Source organism: Mastigoproctus giganteus, chromosome 7 (assembly GCF_048544385.1).
Source record: "Mastigoproctus giganteus isolate SK-2022 chromosome 7, ASM4854438v1, whole genome shotgun sequence".
Lineage (NCBI taxonomy): Eukaryota > Metazoa > Arthropoda > Arachnida > Uropygi > Thelyphonidae > Mastigoproctus > Mastigoproctus giganteus.
The window spans coordinates 166,009,167-166,027,306 of record NC_143581.1 but is presented as its reverse complement, the minus strand read 5'-3'; the positions used below and the strand labels follow the sequence as shown (position 1 = coordinate 166,027,306).

The following is an 18,140-nucleotide window of genomic DNA, read 5'->3' as shown; positions in this document are numbered from 1 at the left end:
GGACCCTGGGTGTGCCAAGCCCATACTCACCAGATGTGAGCCCTCAATCGAATTTAGTCGTATTATCTGCATTATAGTTTGTCCCAAAGATATTGCAGGATTCATATCAGTACTCCAATGTAGGCAGACCAAATGTAGAAAATTGTTATTTCAAAACCAAATATATGCAAGCCTGGTTTATCCAAGTCCGATTGTGAAAATTTTGGCTCAACAGAATTAGCAGAGGGAAATTTCCATGGAGCGGTCTAACAATATAGACGAGAAATTAATTTCTCAGCATTATGATCAACAATTTTAGCCTGGACCATGAGAAGCATCTGCACACTATGACGCATCTTCCGCTAAATTTCCTTGTTAATAAGCATCACTGTGGTAGGTATTATTCTAACAATGCTCTAAATCGAATTCAACCACTAAGCCTGAACATCATATAGTGGGACCTTTCATAGGACCTCCTTCTATTGGTGTCGAGTTCATAAACGATAGGTAAAGCACTAGTCCAAACGATGCATTTCGTTAATTTGTGTATCGTGGGATCTGATAACTGCAGATAACCCATGTAACTCAGTACAATATATACAAACTCTTCATTATTGCATGGGAGACACTTACAGACAATTTTGGTGGCATCTGGAGCTCTTATATCTGGTTTTGTAAGGATGTTTTCAATAATCCGGCCACGATCTTCACGGTTTGCCGTTTTCTCTGTCCATCAATCCTTTTAGCCAACTGTCTTACGAAAATATTTGAAATATAAATCTAATACCATTCACTGGCACGACTCAACCTTACAACTACATGAAGTGGATGTCTGTCTTAACACGAATAGTACCTTGCTCTAACGACTCCAACGCCTTCAGCTACTTGGAATCCCTTCAACCGTATCTAAGGGCTGATTTCTTACTAGTAAATATTTCTTCTAGCAGTGTTTCCAATAGACAAAACATGCAAATTCTAGCACAACCGTAATTGTATGATTCATAAAGTAAGGGCCTTTTTGATTCAAACTCAAAAATCTCTACAGGTGTTTATAACGATAGAGCAAAAGTATTTCCTTGCTGAAGTAATGTCTCTGAACGAATAAGTAGGACTGGGGACACGTCATAACTTCCTACCTCTAAGTAATACACCGATCGCGATGTATTTAATTTATAAAATTACTCAAATTTGTGCACAAAATTTACCTACGTTCTTCACATCTGTAAGACCCGCTGCAGGGGCTCACTTGCGTGTATCCAGTACATTTATTACGCCAAAAATACAAATTACAGAGTATATGAAAATTCTCATGATGAAAGGTCACGTCGGCGATTTGGAGAAGATTTCTCTTGTGGAAAATTATCGCGATCCTGTAGCGTTTCATATTAATGTGTGGTGCCGCATATCTATAATAAGCGCAGAATGGCCATGGATCGAAATACCTCGTGGCTTTAGTTACCTTTGCGCAAACACTCGTTCTTGCTATACGCTTCGAATGTGAATTCATAAGTCTACGTGACTTGCTGCAAAACCTAAAGTCACATACGCATTTATTTGCCTATCTCGTAAAGGAATTTGCACCAAGGCAACTAAAGTAATGAGGCATCAGTATATTTAAAAAAAAAAAAAAAACGCGCATTCTACGCAATTTGGCTTTTCCTGTTTTGTGAGATTAAAATAAGCTGCTAAAACAAAAGAAAGAAATACACTTTGGCCCGACTTCCGAACCCGATCTCTTATTTTCAGTTGTCCTTAATGATAAGAAATCGTTCGGGACTGCAGTAGGAGTTTTGGGTTATTCATATCTGAAAACAATGTGGCTCAGCCACTACCCTACTATGGAGGGCTTTCTTTAAGTAAATGAATAGGTAAACAACAGCTTACAGAAAGTTTTACTGATATTTATTCATAGCCTAATTTGATAATCATAGTTTTTAAACATCGCTGATTTTATTACAGTTCCTTCTGTATTCAGTCAATCACATTTGTTATAATAGAGTATAAATAGTACATTAGACTACGCGTGATAAATTATTATTTTACAAGTTTTGGCGGCTTTACTGATTTTCCAATTTCCTATTCGATATAAGCATTTATTATATGCAGCTATGAAAACAAAAACAGATTAATGTTTGATGTAAACAATTTATTCTTCAGCTTCGGTTACTTCAACATCATCACTAGAATTAAGATAGGTTATTGGCAAGTTGATGTACTAATTATTCTGTAAACAATTCATAAATCATTTTGATTGCTCAACCGTATTGTATTCATTGTCAATGGGTTGTTTATGTACTGCTAGAAGTATTTTTAAGCATTTATTGATTTGCATAGAGTTTATCAGACAATTGAATGCATCTTTCAAATAGTGTGCATTATGTAATACACATATTTATTGGCCTGCTACGCATTGACTTTAAAGATATTAACGTTACTAAGAAATATTATTAATTTCTTAGTTAGTTAAGAAATTTTATGTAGCCTCAGCCAAAAAAAAAAAAAAACAATTTCACACATCCATTACCCTCTAAAAGTTTCTCCAGATCCTCCAATTTATTTAAGCTATCAACTTCCACAACGACTGATGAAAGTTTGTTACAGCATTCAACTACTCGCTGACTAAAGCCACATCTATTCTACAACTGTATTTCCTGAATTTATGGCCCCTTAGGTTGGCAATTCCCATCAGAATTGATCCTGCTCAACCTATTCAAGGCCTTATACAACTCAATCAGATCACCTCACAGGTGCCTAGTCTTCAGCCGCTGCAATTTGCAGAACTTATGCCTTTCTTGGTAAGAGGATTCCTTCGTTCCCCTCACCAATCTTGTTGCCCTTCTCTGTACACGCTCAAGCAAATCTACATCCTTCCTAAAATGAGGCCCTCAAACCTGTACGCAGTACTCAAGGCGTGGCCTGACCATTGCCTTACACAGAGGGACAATTACCTCCTTTTCACTACTAGCAAAATTCCTGTATATCATTGACAATACCCCATGACCTGTTCTGGCAGCCTGTCTGCATTGCTCAGAAAACTTCATATCTGACTTCACAATTACTCCCAGATCTTTTTCATTTTATACCATCCTAAGTATAGTACCACACGGTTGTTACGTTTCTCTGGGATTACTTCTACTCATTTGCGGTACTTTTAATTTGCCAATGTTAGACTTCAGTTGCCACTTCTCAGCCCATCTGCCCAACTTTTCTAGATCCAGTTGCATACTGTCTCTAACTATCATTAACAACCCTGCCAACTTTTGTATCATCTGCATACTTGTACATTAAGCCTGATATAACTCTATAAATATCATTAATAAATATGCCAAACAACAGTGGGCCCAACACCAAACCTTGGGGAACTCCACTAACAACATTAATACGCGAAGAGCAGCATCCATTGATTACCGATCTCTGTCTTTTCCCACTCAATCACCCTTTTATCCATGATAGTAACTTTACCTTAATACTATACTGCTCCAATCTGTACAGTAGTCTTCCATGCACAAAACAGTATAAAAAGCTTTCCTGAAATCTAGGTATCTGATATCAAAATTATTTTTTTCATCCAGTTCCTTTGTAATCACATAATAGTATTCAATCAAATTTGTAAGACAAGATTTTCCCTTAACCCAACTTGTGTAGTGTTATCGAGATGATCCTGCAATGCTTCTTTAACCAGTGACCCCATTATTTTTCCCGGAACAGAAGCTAAACTAACAGGTCTGTAATTACTCTTGTCACCCTTTAAATCCCCTTTGTGAATTGGGATATATTTGCACATCTCCAGTCCGAGGGGACTTCCCTGAGTCCAAGGATGCTCTCATAATTATGGCTAAGGGTTTGCTTAGTTCCATTGCCGCCTCCTTTAATATAACTGGATAGATCCCATCCGCCCTTCTTATGTTTAACTTCAACAATTTCTCTTCAACTTTTCTCTGTTATTAGAAAATCATTTAACTTCCTGATGGAGTTTAATGAGCTATTGTCTTACACTTCCCTAAAGAATTTCTCATGTGTGAGCGCAGATGCAAAATACAGTTTTTCAGTTATCTGAGTAGGATCACCAACAGAGAACCATCGATATCAAGTGGACCAATCTGATTCATCCCCTTCCTTCTAGAGTTTATATAACTAAAGACATACTTGCTGTTTTTCTTAGCATCCTTAGCCAAAGATTTCTCGTAATCTGCCTTCGTTTGTCTGACCTAATTTGTGACTCGATTACAGACCAGAATGTATCTGCCATAGGTTTCTGTGTCACCTGTTAATTTATATATATCCCACGCATTTTTTTTATCTGCCACGAGTCTCATTAGTTCATCTGACATCCATTCAGGCTTAAACCTTGAACAATATTTCTTAGTTGGTATGAAAAGTTTAAAAGCTTCCACGATTAATTCTTTGAATGCTTTCTATTTAGAATTTGCTGTTCGTAACATCATCAGTTGGCCCACTGTATAGAATTTAAAAAGCGTCTGAGACCACTGTAGTCAGATATTTTTCGTTGAAAACAATCTGTAATCTATCTCACTATCTCATTTTTCAACACTAAAAGAATGCAGGAATACATGGAACCAACTACAATGAATATTTATAAGATCTAGGTTACCATCAGAGAGTTCGTTTTAAGCGAATTTGCATATATATGCATAAAGCTCCTATTTTCTTAACCATGTACGCGTGTGTCCATCTACCCGCTGTCACAACTCCAATTCTATTAGACGGATTTTCATGAAATTGTATATTTAGGCCGTTAAAAAGATTTGTCGAGCCTTCACAAATTTCTTAAAAATCAGACCAATAGAAATCCAGCAATTATTATTTATTTTTTATACGTGGCTATTCATATACTATATATTGTAGTTGAAACGCTGTCTGTTGCCATGCGCTTGTTGGAGCAATGAATGACAAATATCACAGATGCGGGGAAACAAAATGCGCATAAAAGTCCGCTTTTTGATCTTTATTTTTGGGCCTGAAATATAACGCACTGTGTATGTTAACTAACTTGTTTCCTTTGTTTTTGCAGACATTGTAGACATAAACTTTTTTGGAGATATTTGATAACATTCATCCACCAGGCTTGTGAATACAGTATTATTCTTTTACAAACAGTAACCATTAGAGTGCTTCGGGTTATGGATAATTATCGAAAGCAGATACGATCGTGGAAAAATCTCTTTGATGTATAAATACTGCATTCACTGAAAACTGCTTCAGAAAACTCAATGAAAGTAGGTTCAGTGCATTACGTGAATGGATTGGCGTATATGCAGCAGAAATCCGGTTGAGGAAATGAAGAAAACAAGTTAAAAGCATTAAACAGAAGAAACGTTGTTGAGATGAGATGCTTTGTACTATATTTGTTGCTGTTTACAACTTACACAGTTGTAAATGAAATGGCACAGTTAAGAGCATAGAAAACTCCTCAGATAAAGAACGTTTTTCACATTATGAAAATTCTTTTTCTTATTCCTGTGAAAAGTGAACTATAACTTGGATTAACGAGGCAAAAACTTGCAATTTGCAGCTCACTTTCTCGCAATACTCGACTTCTTAAGCTGACGACATTATTCCTCTAAGAAGTTTGTCTACTTACCATCCAAACGAGATGCATTTGAATCTTTCTTATGTGAAACATCCTCGGGAGGGACCTCAACCGGATAAATCTGATAGATCACGAAAAATACGACGCAGAAGTGACGTCATCTGCAGCTTCCGCCAGAGGCGAATTATTGTAACTTGTATTGTTGCAATGAGTGCAACAATATAAGTATTTATAACTAAACAGTGCAACAAATACAAGTATTTATAATCAAACAGTGCAACAATACAAGTATTCGTAATCAAACAGTATTGTTGCAATCATGCTTCCTGCAGCTGCCATTTGATTGGAGCCATTCAAATGGCTAAATATACTATTTACTTGTATTTCGCTAACCTCTTCCAAGCTAAGGATGTTTCAAATAAAACCATCTACGGCGCACTATTGATCACACGTGCCATATTTTTAATAAGGGGGTGGGGTTCTCTACCACTGTTGCAGCTTGTTAATGAAGAGCCCGTCTGGCCCTTCAGAAGTTGTAAAGGTGTTTTGCGATTTAATAAAGGCGTGAAATGTCTAAATAAGCTTTGAGGATAAGCTCAAGAATCTCCTGGACACTTTCCTGCTTTACATACTTAATCACTCACCTTTATCTGAAGCTATAAGAAATATTGTTTGCATTCTGTACAGCAAAACATACCTTCTACAATTACAAACAGCTAGATTTAATGTCGATCTTTACGCTACTAACCCGTTAACCCCACCAATCGCCTTTTTGCAGCACTGCCAATCTCAGACCTTTTCAAATATCCATCGTAAATCTGTTTTCTTGCTTAAATCCAGCCGAGAGATTTTATTGGCGCATTTTTAAATTTATCTATTTCTAGTAAGTCGGAGGACTGACCACTCTTTTAAATATCTTATCTGAAATATTCGGAATGAGTTACGAGTTAATTAAAAGCGCTTCTTTTGTTTTCCAATAACTATTGGAGAATTTTAATTTCATCTTACACACCACGTTAACACGAAAGTTGGGAAATTTAGTTTGATTGCGGAAGAATATTTTTATTGATTTTTCTCCTTCAGCAGACGACAAAATTTCCTTCACTGTACGTTATTATATGTAGCACAGAACGTTAAAAAGAGAACCGGCTTTCAGCTCATTTATTTTAAAGTGTGATATTTGTTTACGTTCCACATATCGCAGCATTTTCAGTGCCTGCTATTTTTCTAGTAGGCTTATCCTTTCTTACACTCAGAATGCATTGGCAAAGTATTTTAATAACTGTACACGCCATGTAACCAACTCTGAACATTTCCATTGTTAGATGATTGTTGAAGATATCAAGTGACGTTACACATTTCAACTCTGAACATTTGCATTGTTCGATGATTGTTGAAGATATCAAGTGCCGTTACACATTTCAACTCTGAACATTTGCATTGTTCGATGATTGTTGAAGATATCAAGTGACGTTACACATTTCAACTCTGAACATTTGCATTGTTCGATGATTGTTGAAGATATCAAGTGACGTTACACATTTCAACTCTGAACATTTGCAATGTTCGATGATTGTTGAAGATCTCAAGTGACGTCACACATGAACATTTGCATTGGACACACTCTGAACATTTGCATTGGACACACTCTGAACATTTGCATTGTTCGATGATTGTTGAAGATATCAAGTGACGTTACACATTTCAACTCTGAACATTTGCATTGTTCGATGATTGTTGAAGATCTCAAGTGACGTCACACATGAACATTTGCATTGAACATTTGCATTGAACACACTCTGAACATTTGCATTGTTCGATGATTGTTGAAGATATCAAGTGACGTTACACATTTCAACTCTGAACATTTGCATTGTTCGATGATTGTTGAAGATGTTAAAAAATCAGGTGACGTCAGACACGTTACATTTTTTAAAATTATTAGTGTGAAGTATTCTTTCACAATTGTTAAGTGGTTAGATGGTTAATTGTTAGAAAAAAACATTGTTTGCAGCTTGACTACGGTATAACAATGATCAGACAATGCGATTCCTGTTATGTTTATTTCAACTTGGACAGAAAAGCAAATTTACAGTGATCTGAAAAAAGAAATACGAACAAAGAGAAGGGTACGATGATCGTATTTACAGGCGACTTGTGAAGCATAAAATACAAGCACCGACATTTGATTTATTGTTCTCCTCAAATTTTTTTGTTTGTTTTTGCATTTATCTGCTTCATGGCAGTAGGCTAACGGACGATCACTTGAGAAGCAACTGAGGATCCGGTCGCATTGTAGGAACGGTGTAGAGTCCATAAATCACACATCTTTTTCCACTGGATAAAGAGCACGTACCACGGAAGCTGATGTCTGGGGTGGAGTCATGTGTCACCTCTGCAGGACCCAAAGGAATAGATAAGTAAAGATGACGAAAGAAGACTGCGCTATCGTGGCGGATGATCGGGGTATGTTGGCATCATGTTGTATTGCTGCTTGCCTCTCACCTAACACAAAAAATAACAAACATATCGTAATGGTTCAGGTAGCGAATAATCTCCTTCTAAAATGACTAAAAAATCCTAAAATTCATTTTTAAAAGGAAGGTTGAAAATTGTTAATATCATTAATATTAGAAGTTAGAGATTAGATGAAGTTAATCAAATTTAAGTTAATGAAGTTAGAGATATATTAAAGTTACAGTAAAAAAATATGGAGATTTTAGAGATTTAGATATTTATGTAAATCAGAAGATCGTGATATAATCTTATTATTAAGAAGCTGTACACCTTCCCCAATCAGAAACTGCAGAACAAAAAATTAAAAATTGGGTTTTTGATGGTAGATTCACAAAGAAAATATCCCCTTCGTAATACGAACATTAACTATCACATATAGATGAGTTAATCAAGATATTTAATAATAAATATTCTTCCATGGCATTTTATTTTCAGAAGAATGAAACACAGATGGGTATCTTGGTTTTATTTGAGGAAACAATAGTAGAAATAAAGAGAAAAGAAAAACAAAGAGAATCCAATTTGTTTCTGATCTTATTTTTATCGGTCCAATTCATGGAAGGTTAGCATCATTATAATTCTTCCCAATGTCTTATGGTGGACTTCCATGGAATATGCAAGGGTCCATCAAGGTCCATGTGCGTTCTTGCTTCCTATTAGAAAAAATAACACTGGACGCACAAAGTTCTTTGTGGAAAACATACAATGGTATAGACAATATCGTACTTCAAAGGAGTACGCATAAGTCCAATATGGCGTCAGGCAATGTTGCTTAGTGGAGTTAGAATCAGTGGCTAATGTTACAATTATTTGTTGCTGGTGCTCCAAGGTAGAACAACCCAGAAAGGTTGAGATGCTGCTCTATAAGCAGGCTACAATTTGGCATTTCGTTCATTATTATTGTCCTCTTCTGAACTGATAATGAGAAGGCTGGTGACACTGATTTGAATTCTCCTTATACGTAAACCTGATGTTAGAATATGGATAGAAACTCTATTGCTTTTCATGGTATACTCATTGTTATGAAAACACGTCCAACAACTTCAAATTGAATAAATAAATAAAATACGGACAGAGGCCGATCTTTAAAGTATCCCTTTCAATCACCACAAGGAATGACATTGCGATTAATGAGATTTCCTTTCGCTGTTTCCTGTTTTGCAATCGTATAATGATTTCCTTTGCAGTCGATTGTACGTATCGTGCGCCTTCAAATTACATTTACATAATATGAATGATCATCACCGGATTCAGCTGTACAATATCTGCTTTGGAAATGCTCTCCCACGCGAAAAGCGATTTATGGACACCTTCACAGAGAGGGATAGAAAGCGAGATTACTCTGGTAATCTCTGGAAGATTTCACAGAATTTAATGAACTCTTAACAGTTACGATTCTTGTCTCTTTTATAATTCACAAATTAATAGAATTGGATTTTCCAATGTTTTGCAAAAGACTGATAAAATAAGTCACCCTCACTAATAGGTAGAATACAATTTCAAACACGTAATTTCTTCAAGTAATAATCTCTATTTATTTCTAACACTATATCGCTCTAATTAGACCTTGGCTAACCTGCGATTTTAATCAATTATAAAAAAAATAAATAAATAACACTGCACGAGAGAAAATATTTGAACATAAAACAGACACGTAATTGCAACTGCGTTGATGATAAAGGGGAAAAAAACAAACAAACAAAATACGAAATAGAAAAAATGGGAAAGGGAAGAGGCACGAAGAAAAATAAAAAGACTCGTAGTTAGTAGACGCATCTAGCGCGCTTTATTGGAACGCTGCACATCTAGGCGGTGATTGGCCTTGTTTCCCAGAGTTCGAAGGCAAATTATATTTTGTTTCGCTTCCATGCCGATAGATGGAGCAACTGCTGCGTTGGAAATTTCGGCGAAGCACCTTAAACTTCGGAAGAATCAAATTTCAATTAAACATATATACCATCAGTAATTCTGCTGACAGGATTAACTATCTTGTTCACACATAAATATGATTCCTATCCACGGATGCACGACCTTGAAATGGCGAAGATCATGGTCAGCAATGCTCCGGTAAGAATCAAGTCAAACTGTAGATCTGTTTGATGGCAATTTCTTGAAATGGATTGGGAGTCGGATCCCTCTCTCTATATATATTTATATTTCAAGATTATAACATAAAAAAATGGCGAAATAAGATAGGTAGGAGTCCAGACGGAATCTTCTAACTCCAGAGTACTTTTGGCCACTTCGGACCAATTTCTTATCACGCGTTAATATTTACAACAGTTAAGGCACACTAGTATCACGTTTGAAATTTTAGGTCAGCGCAGTGTTATACAGAAGAAACTGAAGAAGGAACTCAAGTGAGACCTTGAAAAACTAACTTAGGATTTAAATGTACTGTCTCTTACCGTTCACTACGTACACTGATATACTTGTGGGATCCGTGTTGGAAGGGCAACAGGTATAATTTCCAGTGTCTTCTGACTGAGCATCTGTTATGTATAGTCTACTGACCGCTGAGTCATTGGAGACTTTCCGTACACTAATGTGACCTCGTGATGAATCGTAGTTAATCATGCGATCGTTGTGGTACCAAAACACGAAAACAGGTGGTTCTGGACTTCGGCTAATGACACAGGTTAGGTTAATTGTGCTTCCTGTTTTCACAAATAATGGATGAGGTCCAAGAATCTCCGCATCAGCCACTAAAAATAAAGAGAATGAAAAAATATATTAGGATATCAGAAATTTCTAGGCCTGTCTTTCTAAAAATGTATTTAGAAATCCGTTTCAGATATTCCTCAAAGATTTAATCATAAACCAATTAAATAATAATAATAAAATCAGTTTGACTTCAAGATCCTTGCCGAATTCCATCACTAGACCACACAGGGCTATTGATAACTCCTTATACCTTGGCTTGTCTACCTAAGATCGCTCTAGGCAGTCTTAGTTAGCTTGTCTAATTAAGTGGCCTGTCTTTGTGAATACTGCTAGCTTTATTATATACAGGCTCTCCATAATGTATTGGAAACACTGCTATGTACACACGCTTGTTAGTGGGAATCACTATGTGGTACAGGCTACGTATAAAAGAAAACAAGTTTGTACAGCAGCAGCTGTTTCGTAAGCGCACATGAATGGGAAAGATTCTTTCTACGGACGCGGGGAAGTGTAAGTGCGCACTGCGGGTGCTCTGAGTTACATTTACGAAGCTATTAGCGTTCTTCGATGAAGGCTAAGGTCGCACGGATACGAAGCATGAAGGGCTGCTTTCGAAATTATCAGGAAGCGTACGGTTATGATTGCATTGTCCAACCTACTGTTTTCAAGCGAATAAATTCGTTCGATATGGACTAGAAAATGAACAACAAATCCTCCCATTGCTTTGTTAAGGATGTCGATAGGCAGTATTAGAACTGGTGGTTCTAGTGTCGTGTTTCAGCCAGAAGACTACGGATCATGAACGAATAACTGCAAATGCGGAAGGCTACCTCTTGCTGGATCGCCCTACTGACATCCAGAAGTGGTATCGATACCAAGTTGCAGTTATTCAGAGATGAGTTCTTGTGACTGATTTAGTTTACAAAATAAAGGAGGGAGCCACTTAGAGAACACTGTTAGACAGCCCAAGATATACTGGGGGCAGTAGATTGCTCACTCATCTTTCTTCACTACAACCTGGCTGATGATGGTACAGACGCACCACATGTTTGGATGAACTGAGACCGGATATTATCTTAGGGGAATATAGCCATCAAATATTTGTAAATAACGTTTGTTTTTGTAACAGCTGTTTTTCTACTACTTTTCGAACAACCTTCTTAAAAATTGTATAACAATTCCTTATTCAGTCCTCGTATCTGAAGAGGTAATCGTTTACATGCTGATATACTGATCTTCCCATCGTCAAAATGTAACCATAATAATGAACTTGCTGCAATCGTTTAATCCATTTTGTATTGTTTACATCGTCACACAGACAGAATACTGAGCCCTCGTGGGTAGAACAGTTGGTAGGATCTCCGTCCTCCCCACACCGGGTGGAAAAGACCAGAGTTTGCATCCCATCGACGACGGGAGGAATTTTTATGAGTCTTTTTCAAAAGTGGCTGAGTTATTCGGTCTCGGGCGAGGGTAGCATGGTTTTTTATCCCGGAAATTCTAGGTTTTCGTCCAGCAAACAGAAAATCGACCTCAGAACACGCAATTTACAGACAATATACACAGAGCAACATGCCCTTAGTTGCCGATGCTCCTAAAACCTAACCAACAACAATAACAGAATACTAACATTTGAACTTACTCAAACTCCAGTGTACCGTTCTTCAGGACTTTCATAGAAGAGATAAAGATTTGTTCTTTTTTTTTTTTTCGCTGGTTTTTTCATTTATAAGCAAAATGTTTTAAGATTTTTGGAAATTTATGTTCTATATGATTTATATTTCCATAAATCTTGAAGAAATGAAGATTTCAACCCAGTTAGTCCTTGGTAATATTGAGCTCGTACAGAATGCCTATTACGGTTTTGAACTTGATTCTCGTGCAGACTAGGATTATTATCTTTATTATATAGGGATTAAATGAACTAAATGCTCTGTCCTGAAAATTGAGCAGATTACGATTGTAAGTATTTAATTATATAGTTGTTTTTAGGCGCGTAAAAAATTCTTAAAGTGGCTACTGTCTTTACCATATCGGTCGCCTGCATGTAACAACTCGACTCACAGTAGAAGGATTTCCATGAAATTTTATATTTGGCTCATTTTTAAAAATTTCGAGCCATAACAAATTTCGATAAAATCTAACGAATTTCTAACAAAATCGAACAAATCTAAAATCTAACAAATTTCGCTAAAATCTAAGATTTTACTAATAATAATCGCGTATCTAGCTTGTTAGCTGGTGATCAGGAGACTGTGCATCCATGCGACCTCTACATGTCGCTCCTGCAATGGCCAAGGTATCTTATGCCTATGGGACTGTGATCCCAGGCCGAAAAAAAAATAATAATGAGGGACCCTACTCCCTCCGCTTGATATTGACTGGCTAGAGTCCCTGATTGAAGAGGACTTCAGGAATTCCTTCCGTGGTTGTTAGGAATCAAACCAAAACCTCTAAGCTTCTACGAAGGACACGAATTTAATAAAATTTGGGAGTCTTCAGAAAATCTTCCTAAAAGATTTAAATTCAAAATTTCATGAACCCCCCTTTCTCTCGGACTAGAATCATTATCAATGGACAGCCGGACATGAAGAGATTTACGCATTTTCAAAGATTTATGTAACCTTCCTTGGTACATGACTTTCGCTGATATTACAGGCGATAAATTTTAGATTTGTATTTATTTCAATATTGTATTGCTGCTAATTTTGTGTGGTATTTTATTTAATCTACATCCATATTGGAATAACGTCTATGGGGAAAACATTTACAACGAGGTTAATGATTGAATTCATGGTCGGTCAAAAATTAATAGTTGAGAAACTCCTCTAACTTAGTGGTCGTACAAGCGGAGCTTTTTGTAGACGTTTACCGTCCTACATCCTTACAAGTAATCAATAAAGAAGATTTATATTATGATGCCTTTTATGATATTTTAATACCCTGGCCGAAGTAGTCGGTGTCGGCCAAGGGTTCAGTGGTTTCGTTTCATGATATGCGAAATTTTTATTCGCAAACCGACACTTCCATTTACCATTCAGTTCTGATCTGCAAGGTGTGCAATTCAAAATTATTCAGCTGTCGAGGAGGTGAGTAATTACACTGGCATCTGATGGCACGCATATTAAATATATTCAAACAGAGCATGCATATGTATCGGGAGTTGGATGAGGAATAATTTTAGCTCATCTCAGTACATTAGGAGTAAGTGCAGTCTGTCACGATTTCAGGAAGTGCTGGATGAGAGAACAGGAATGGTCCGGTCTGAATAAAGGAATATCCTTTTCATAACTTGCAAAAGGAAGTGTGAACAAAGCTTTTCCTGTAACAAAATTATAATAACCAATACGAGGCTGAAATATTCAGCAGTATTAGGGTTAGTGAGACATACAAGATACCTGATATAGATAATCAGAAACCCAGAGTTGTTTCTTTTCGTATTTGTACAAAGTCAATGATATGGGGTTTCAGTATATTGTGTTTATAAACTGCATATGTTCTGTGGTTGGTTTGACTGTTTTGCAGGATGAAAACCTAAATTTTTCGGAAGGGAAGAAATTACAACTCTCATCCAAATAACTCAACCACGATTTAAAACAAAAAACGCAATAAAATCCCTTCCATCAAGACAGTTTTTAATCCCAGACTTTTTCCACGTACAAACCATGGGTCAAAAGCGTAACAGAAAGTGATTTGGAACTTAGAACTTCTGATGGAGAATAAAAGAGTGTAATTTAGAATCTCCAGTCATTGCTTTGTTAGAAAAAAATATAAATATGTAAAAAACTGGAATATAAAAAGGTAAAAATTCTTTAAAATAATTTAGTTTAAATCAATATTCTACAATAAACTCACCAACAACGCTAAGATTTACGAAAATGCTTATTTTAGGATCGGAGCTCACTTGGCACTCATAAAGACCAGCATCTCTAAGCTGGGTATATTTAATTTTTAACGTCCAGTCGTTCGTATGTTCCATATGGATGGCTTCAAACCTGTCATCTGTTGTGTAAGTGTCTAATCCAACTGTCAATACATTAAAGTCTTGTCGTCTGATCCAAGATACCTAGAATTAAGAAACCAACGACTTATTATTAAAAGAAATTGAAATACTTAAAAAAAATAATTATATAAACAGCAAAATATCATTTCAATAAATTTATCGTTCAATCAGATCCCTTTATACAGTGTATATTAATTATTGCCCATGGTTTTCCCCCATGATCTGTCCAGAGTCTATTCTAAGTTTCAGATTCATGCGAATCTGAAAATCCGTGTATATTGTTGGGTTTTTCTTGAAGACTGTTGATTAGAACTAGAGAGAAGTGATTGGGCTCAATAAGCTCAACCAATTCTTAAATCAACTTACATGAGCTTAAAAGATAGTCTTCGGAATTATTAACTTATATCCTCTAAATTAAGTTTGAGATCAGTTACTACAATTTCTGAAAGACAGATTATTTCTTAAGTTTAAGGAACCACTCAAACCCACAATATTACCTTTTAAACCACATAGAAGTCAACAAAGAGAGTGAAAGGTACTCTTTCTTGCAGCAATTCTTTTCCGATGAACTCGAATGTCATCAAGCGGATATATCCGGCTCTTACTGAACATTCCACAGGTCAGCACAAACAACATTCTCGTTCGGTGAATGAAAGGAAGTAACTCAGAATATCAGGCGAAAACGTTATTCGATGCCGTGCTGAGTTAGCCTGTCTGAGATTGTGGAGTGCGACCTTCTTTCGGGAACTCAGGTTTCCCTATCACGAACAGGAAGACTTACTAAAGCATGTTCGTGGATAGGTAAAATTCCAAAAGATTTCTTCGAATATTTCTTTTATGATATACTGAATTCACAAGAAATTTTATTTTGGAAGGGATTCCTTGCTTCCTTCAAGAATTTTCATTTTGCATATTAAACATTTGGTTGACTGAATCACTCAAACCTCCTTGATAATTTACCCGTGAAGGTAAGATAAGAATTCGTGATGTTTTCAGATAATGCGTATATTATCAAGCCGCAAAGTAAGAAATAAGTTAACGAACATTATACTGACAAAAAAGGAATGTTTAGAGAGGTTTTTTGTAAACATTTTGCATTTGTTCTTGCACCATTTTTAGCCGGTTTGGTGATATAAATATCCTGTTGTCCATTAAGCAAAAAGGTTGGCGAATTCCAACAAATATAACTGATAACGGACAAGCCAACTTACATGGAGTGCAACAAGGATTAAAAATGTGCATCTACTGACCTGATGAGTCTCCGTATGATGAGACATCATCTTACGGAGACTAACTAAGAGTTCAGATTGTTCACGGTTCCTCCATCTATAAATACCAGATTGGGACAGTTGAAGTCGTTGCGAATATTAAACTTCGCAAAAAGTTAAATTCCAGCTTTTTCTCAACAAAAAATCCTTCAAAAATTCTTTCTTTGGTTAAACATCTTAAACTAAACTAACCAAACATTCATCGGGGATTTGTTTACGTTTTTATGATGCAGGGGTCCATTTCGCTGTATATGAAGCATTCAGTAACACTTTATAAAACACATCCCTTGCCAAAAATTTAAGAGTAATTTCATCATTTCTTTATGTTTGCAATACGCGCTTTTGCGTGAAGCTAAGTGATCCCTGTAGGTAAGTTAAATTAGCAAATATAGCTGAGCTATCTATATATTACTTTTAATTCGGTAGTACATTTAAACCAGTTAACCCATTCAATTAGAAACACGTTCGATTGTGCAGTGAATCATTAAGGAAATTTATGCAAGTTTTATCAAAGGCCTTTTCGATCCAAATTAAATTATTTATTTAAGAATGAACATACTCCATAACAGTACTTAAGCTCCTCGTGCATCCTCATCGAAGTTGCTCATTTTTCTGGAAAATAAACTAGTACCACTGCAGTCTCTTATTTCATTAAGATTTCAGGGTTAATAATTAACGTTGCTCGTTCATGAAGAAAGCCTTCTGTAAGGCCTAAATACACATCTAAATTTTATAACGAATAATAGATTCGAATCATGAATGATTCAATACACTCCTCTTAAGTCTTAATGGATCTGATACGTACGACTGTTTTTCAGTCTGTCATTTTTTGCCCATAAGAATCTAAAAGAACATCAACTTCACCATCTGCTAATTTTTAATCTCCCAATGAATAATAAATCATCCAGCTCTGCATTCCAACGTTCTTTTTTCTCATTTACAACAGTTCATAGTTCTAGTAAGAGATAGTTTATATTCCTAATGTTTTATTATTAACAAAACAAGCATTTTAATTTATGCAAACAGATTTAGAAATAAACTGAGGATGATGATAATATTAACTAGCTGCATTTTACACTGTGTTACTTTTCCATTATTTTTGGCTGGTTGCTCTCTGAAACTGCCCCAGATTCGAGCGTTGAACCCATGTACAGCAGGTGCTTCCTCACGTACCACTCCCTGTTATATCTAACTCTTTAACATTTGAGAGCATTTAATTAAGGTTTAAGACTAGCTCATTTTAAAGGAAGTTGCAAAGTAATGAATTCACCTGCTTGAAAAAACAAAATATACGCAAATCAGTATGATGGAGTACTGATATATAAAAGGAGACATTTTAATGCTCCGAAAAGGAAAACAGGAATACGAAGACGCATTAAGTAACCAGATGAAATTACTTTCTCCTCGGAAATCTAGATTAAGTGCAAACTATGGCGCACTTTAAATTTGCCTGACAAAAGAAATAGAGAGTAGTACTCAGAGATAATTGTCCAAAATAAACAAAAAAAAGTATAGAAAGATGAACTTCCAGAATTCTTTAGCGCTTCACGCTAAAAGAATACGCAATTTCCCAAAATACAGCTGTTCAAAGATATTAAGAAAAAAAAAAACAGAGTTCCATCTTGTGGCTTAACAATTTAAATTACTCATTATACACGTTATTTAAGTTATTCTAATAGGCTATTTGGGTGTTTAATTATCTGATGAAACTTGCACCAACTTCCTTGAAATACAGTTTATAATTGGATGGGGTCGTGAGCGAATGTTGCGTTCCTGGCACTTGTAAGTAGGCATGCGTTATAGAAAAGCAAGATCTCAGAAATTGAAACAAAGGAAAAACACGCACATAGTAGATGTAGGTTCATAAAAGTTGGAAATGTAATTTTTTTGAAGCAGTATGTTTTATTCAAACATGGACAAAATTAAAATACAAAAATATCTTTACTAAAAAGAGAGATTGTGCCACTTGTAATTTCCCTCTTTTCATCACTGTGCATTTTAGTGTGTAGATCTAATGAACCTTTATGGTTTGGATTCAATATCGAGTATTGCGTGTTTTGAAATGTGTGAATTGTATCGTTGTAAATCTACAGTCTCGGATTTAAACGTGTACGTTTCAGTACAAGTTTAAGCTGTTGTTATAGAAGCATCAGCGACT

General features: G+C 36.0%; 1 protein-coding gene across 1 annotated transcript in view; it reads right to left on the bottom strand.

Moving 5' to 3' along the window:
- Positions 1 to 7,669: 7,669 nt before the first annotated feature.
- LOC150083315 (protein amalgam-like) overlaps positions 7,670 to 18,140 on the bottom strand; it is a 237,079-nt gene continuing 226,608 nt past the window's right edge. The window contains exons 3-5 of the mRNA XM_090377971.1: positions 14,567 to 14,777; positions 10,456 to 10,752; positions 7,670 to 8,035 (exon numbers count right to left, since the gene is read on the bottom strand). Of these exons, the coding sequence (XP_090234097.1) occupies positions 7,920 to 8,035; positions 10,456 to 10,752; positions 14,567 to 14,777 (624 nt within the window). The 3' untranslated portion in view covers positions 7,670 to 7,919. The remainder of the gene's footprint in view (positions 8,036 to 10,455; positions 10,753 to 14,566; positions 14,778 to 18,140) is intronic.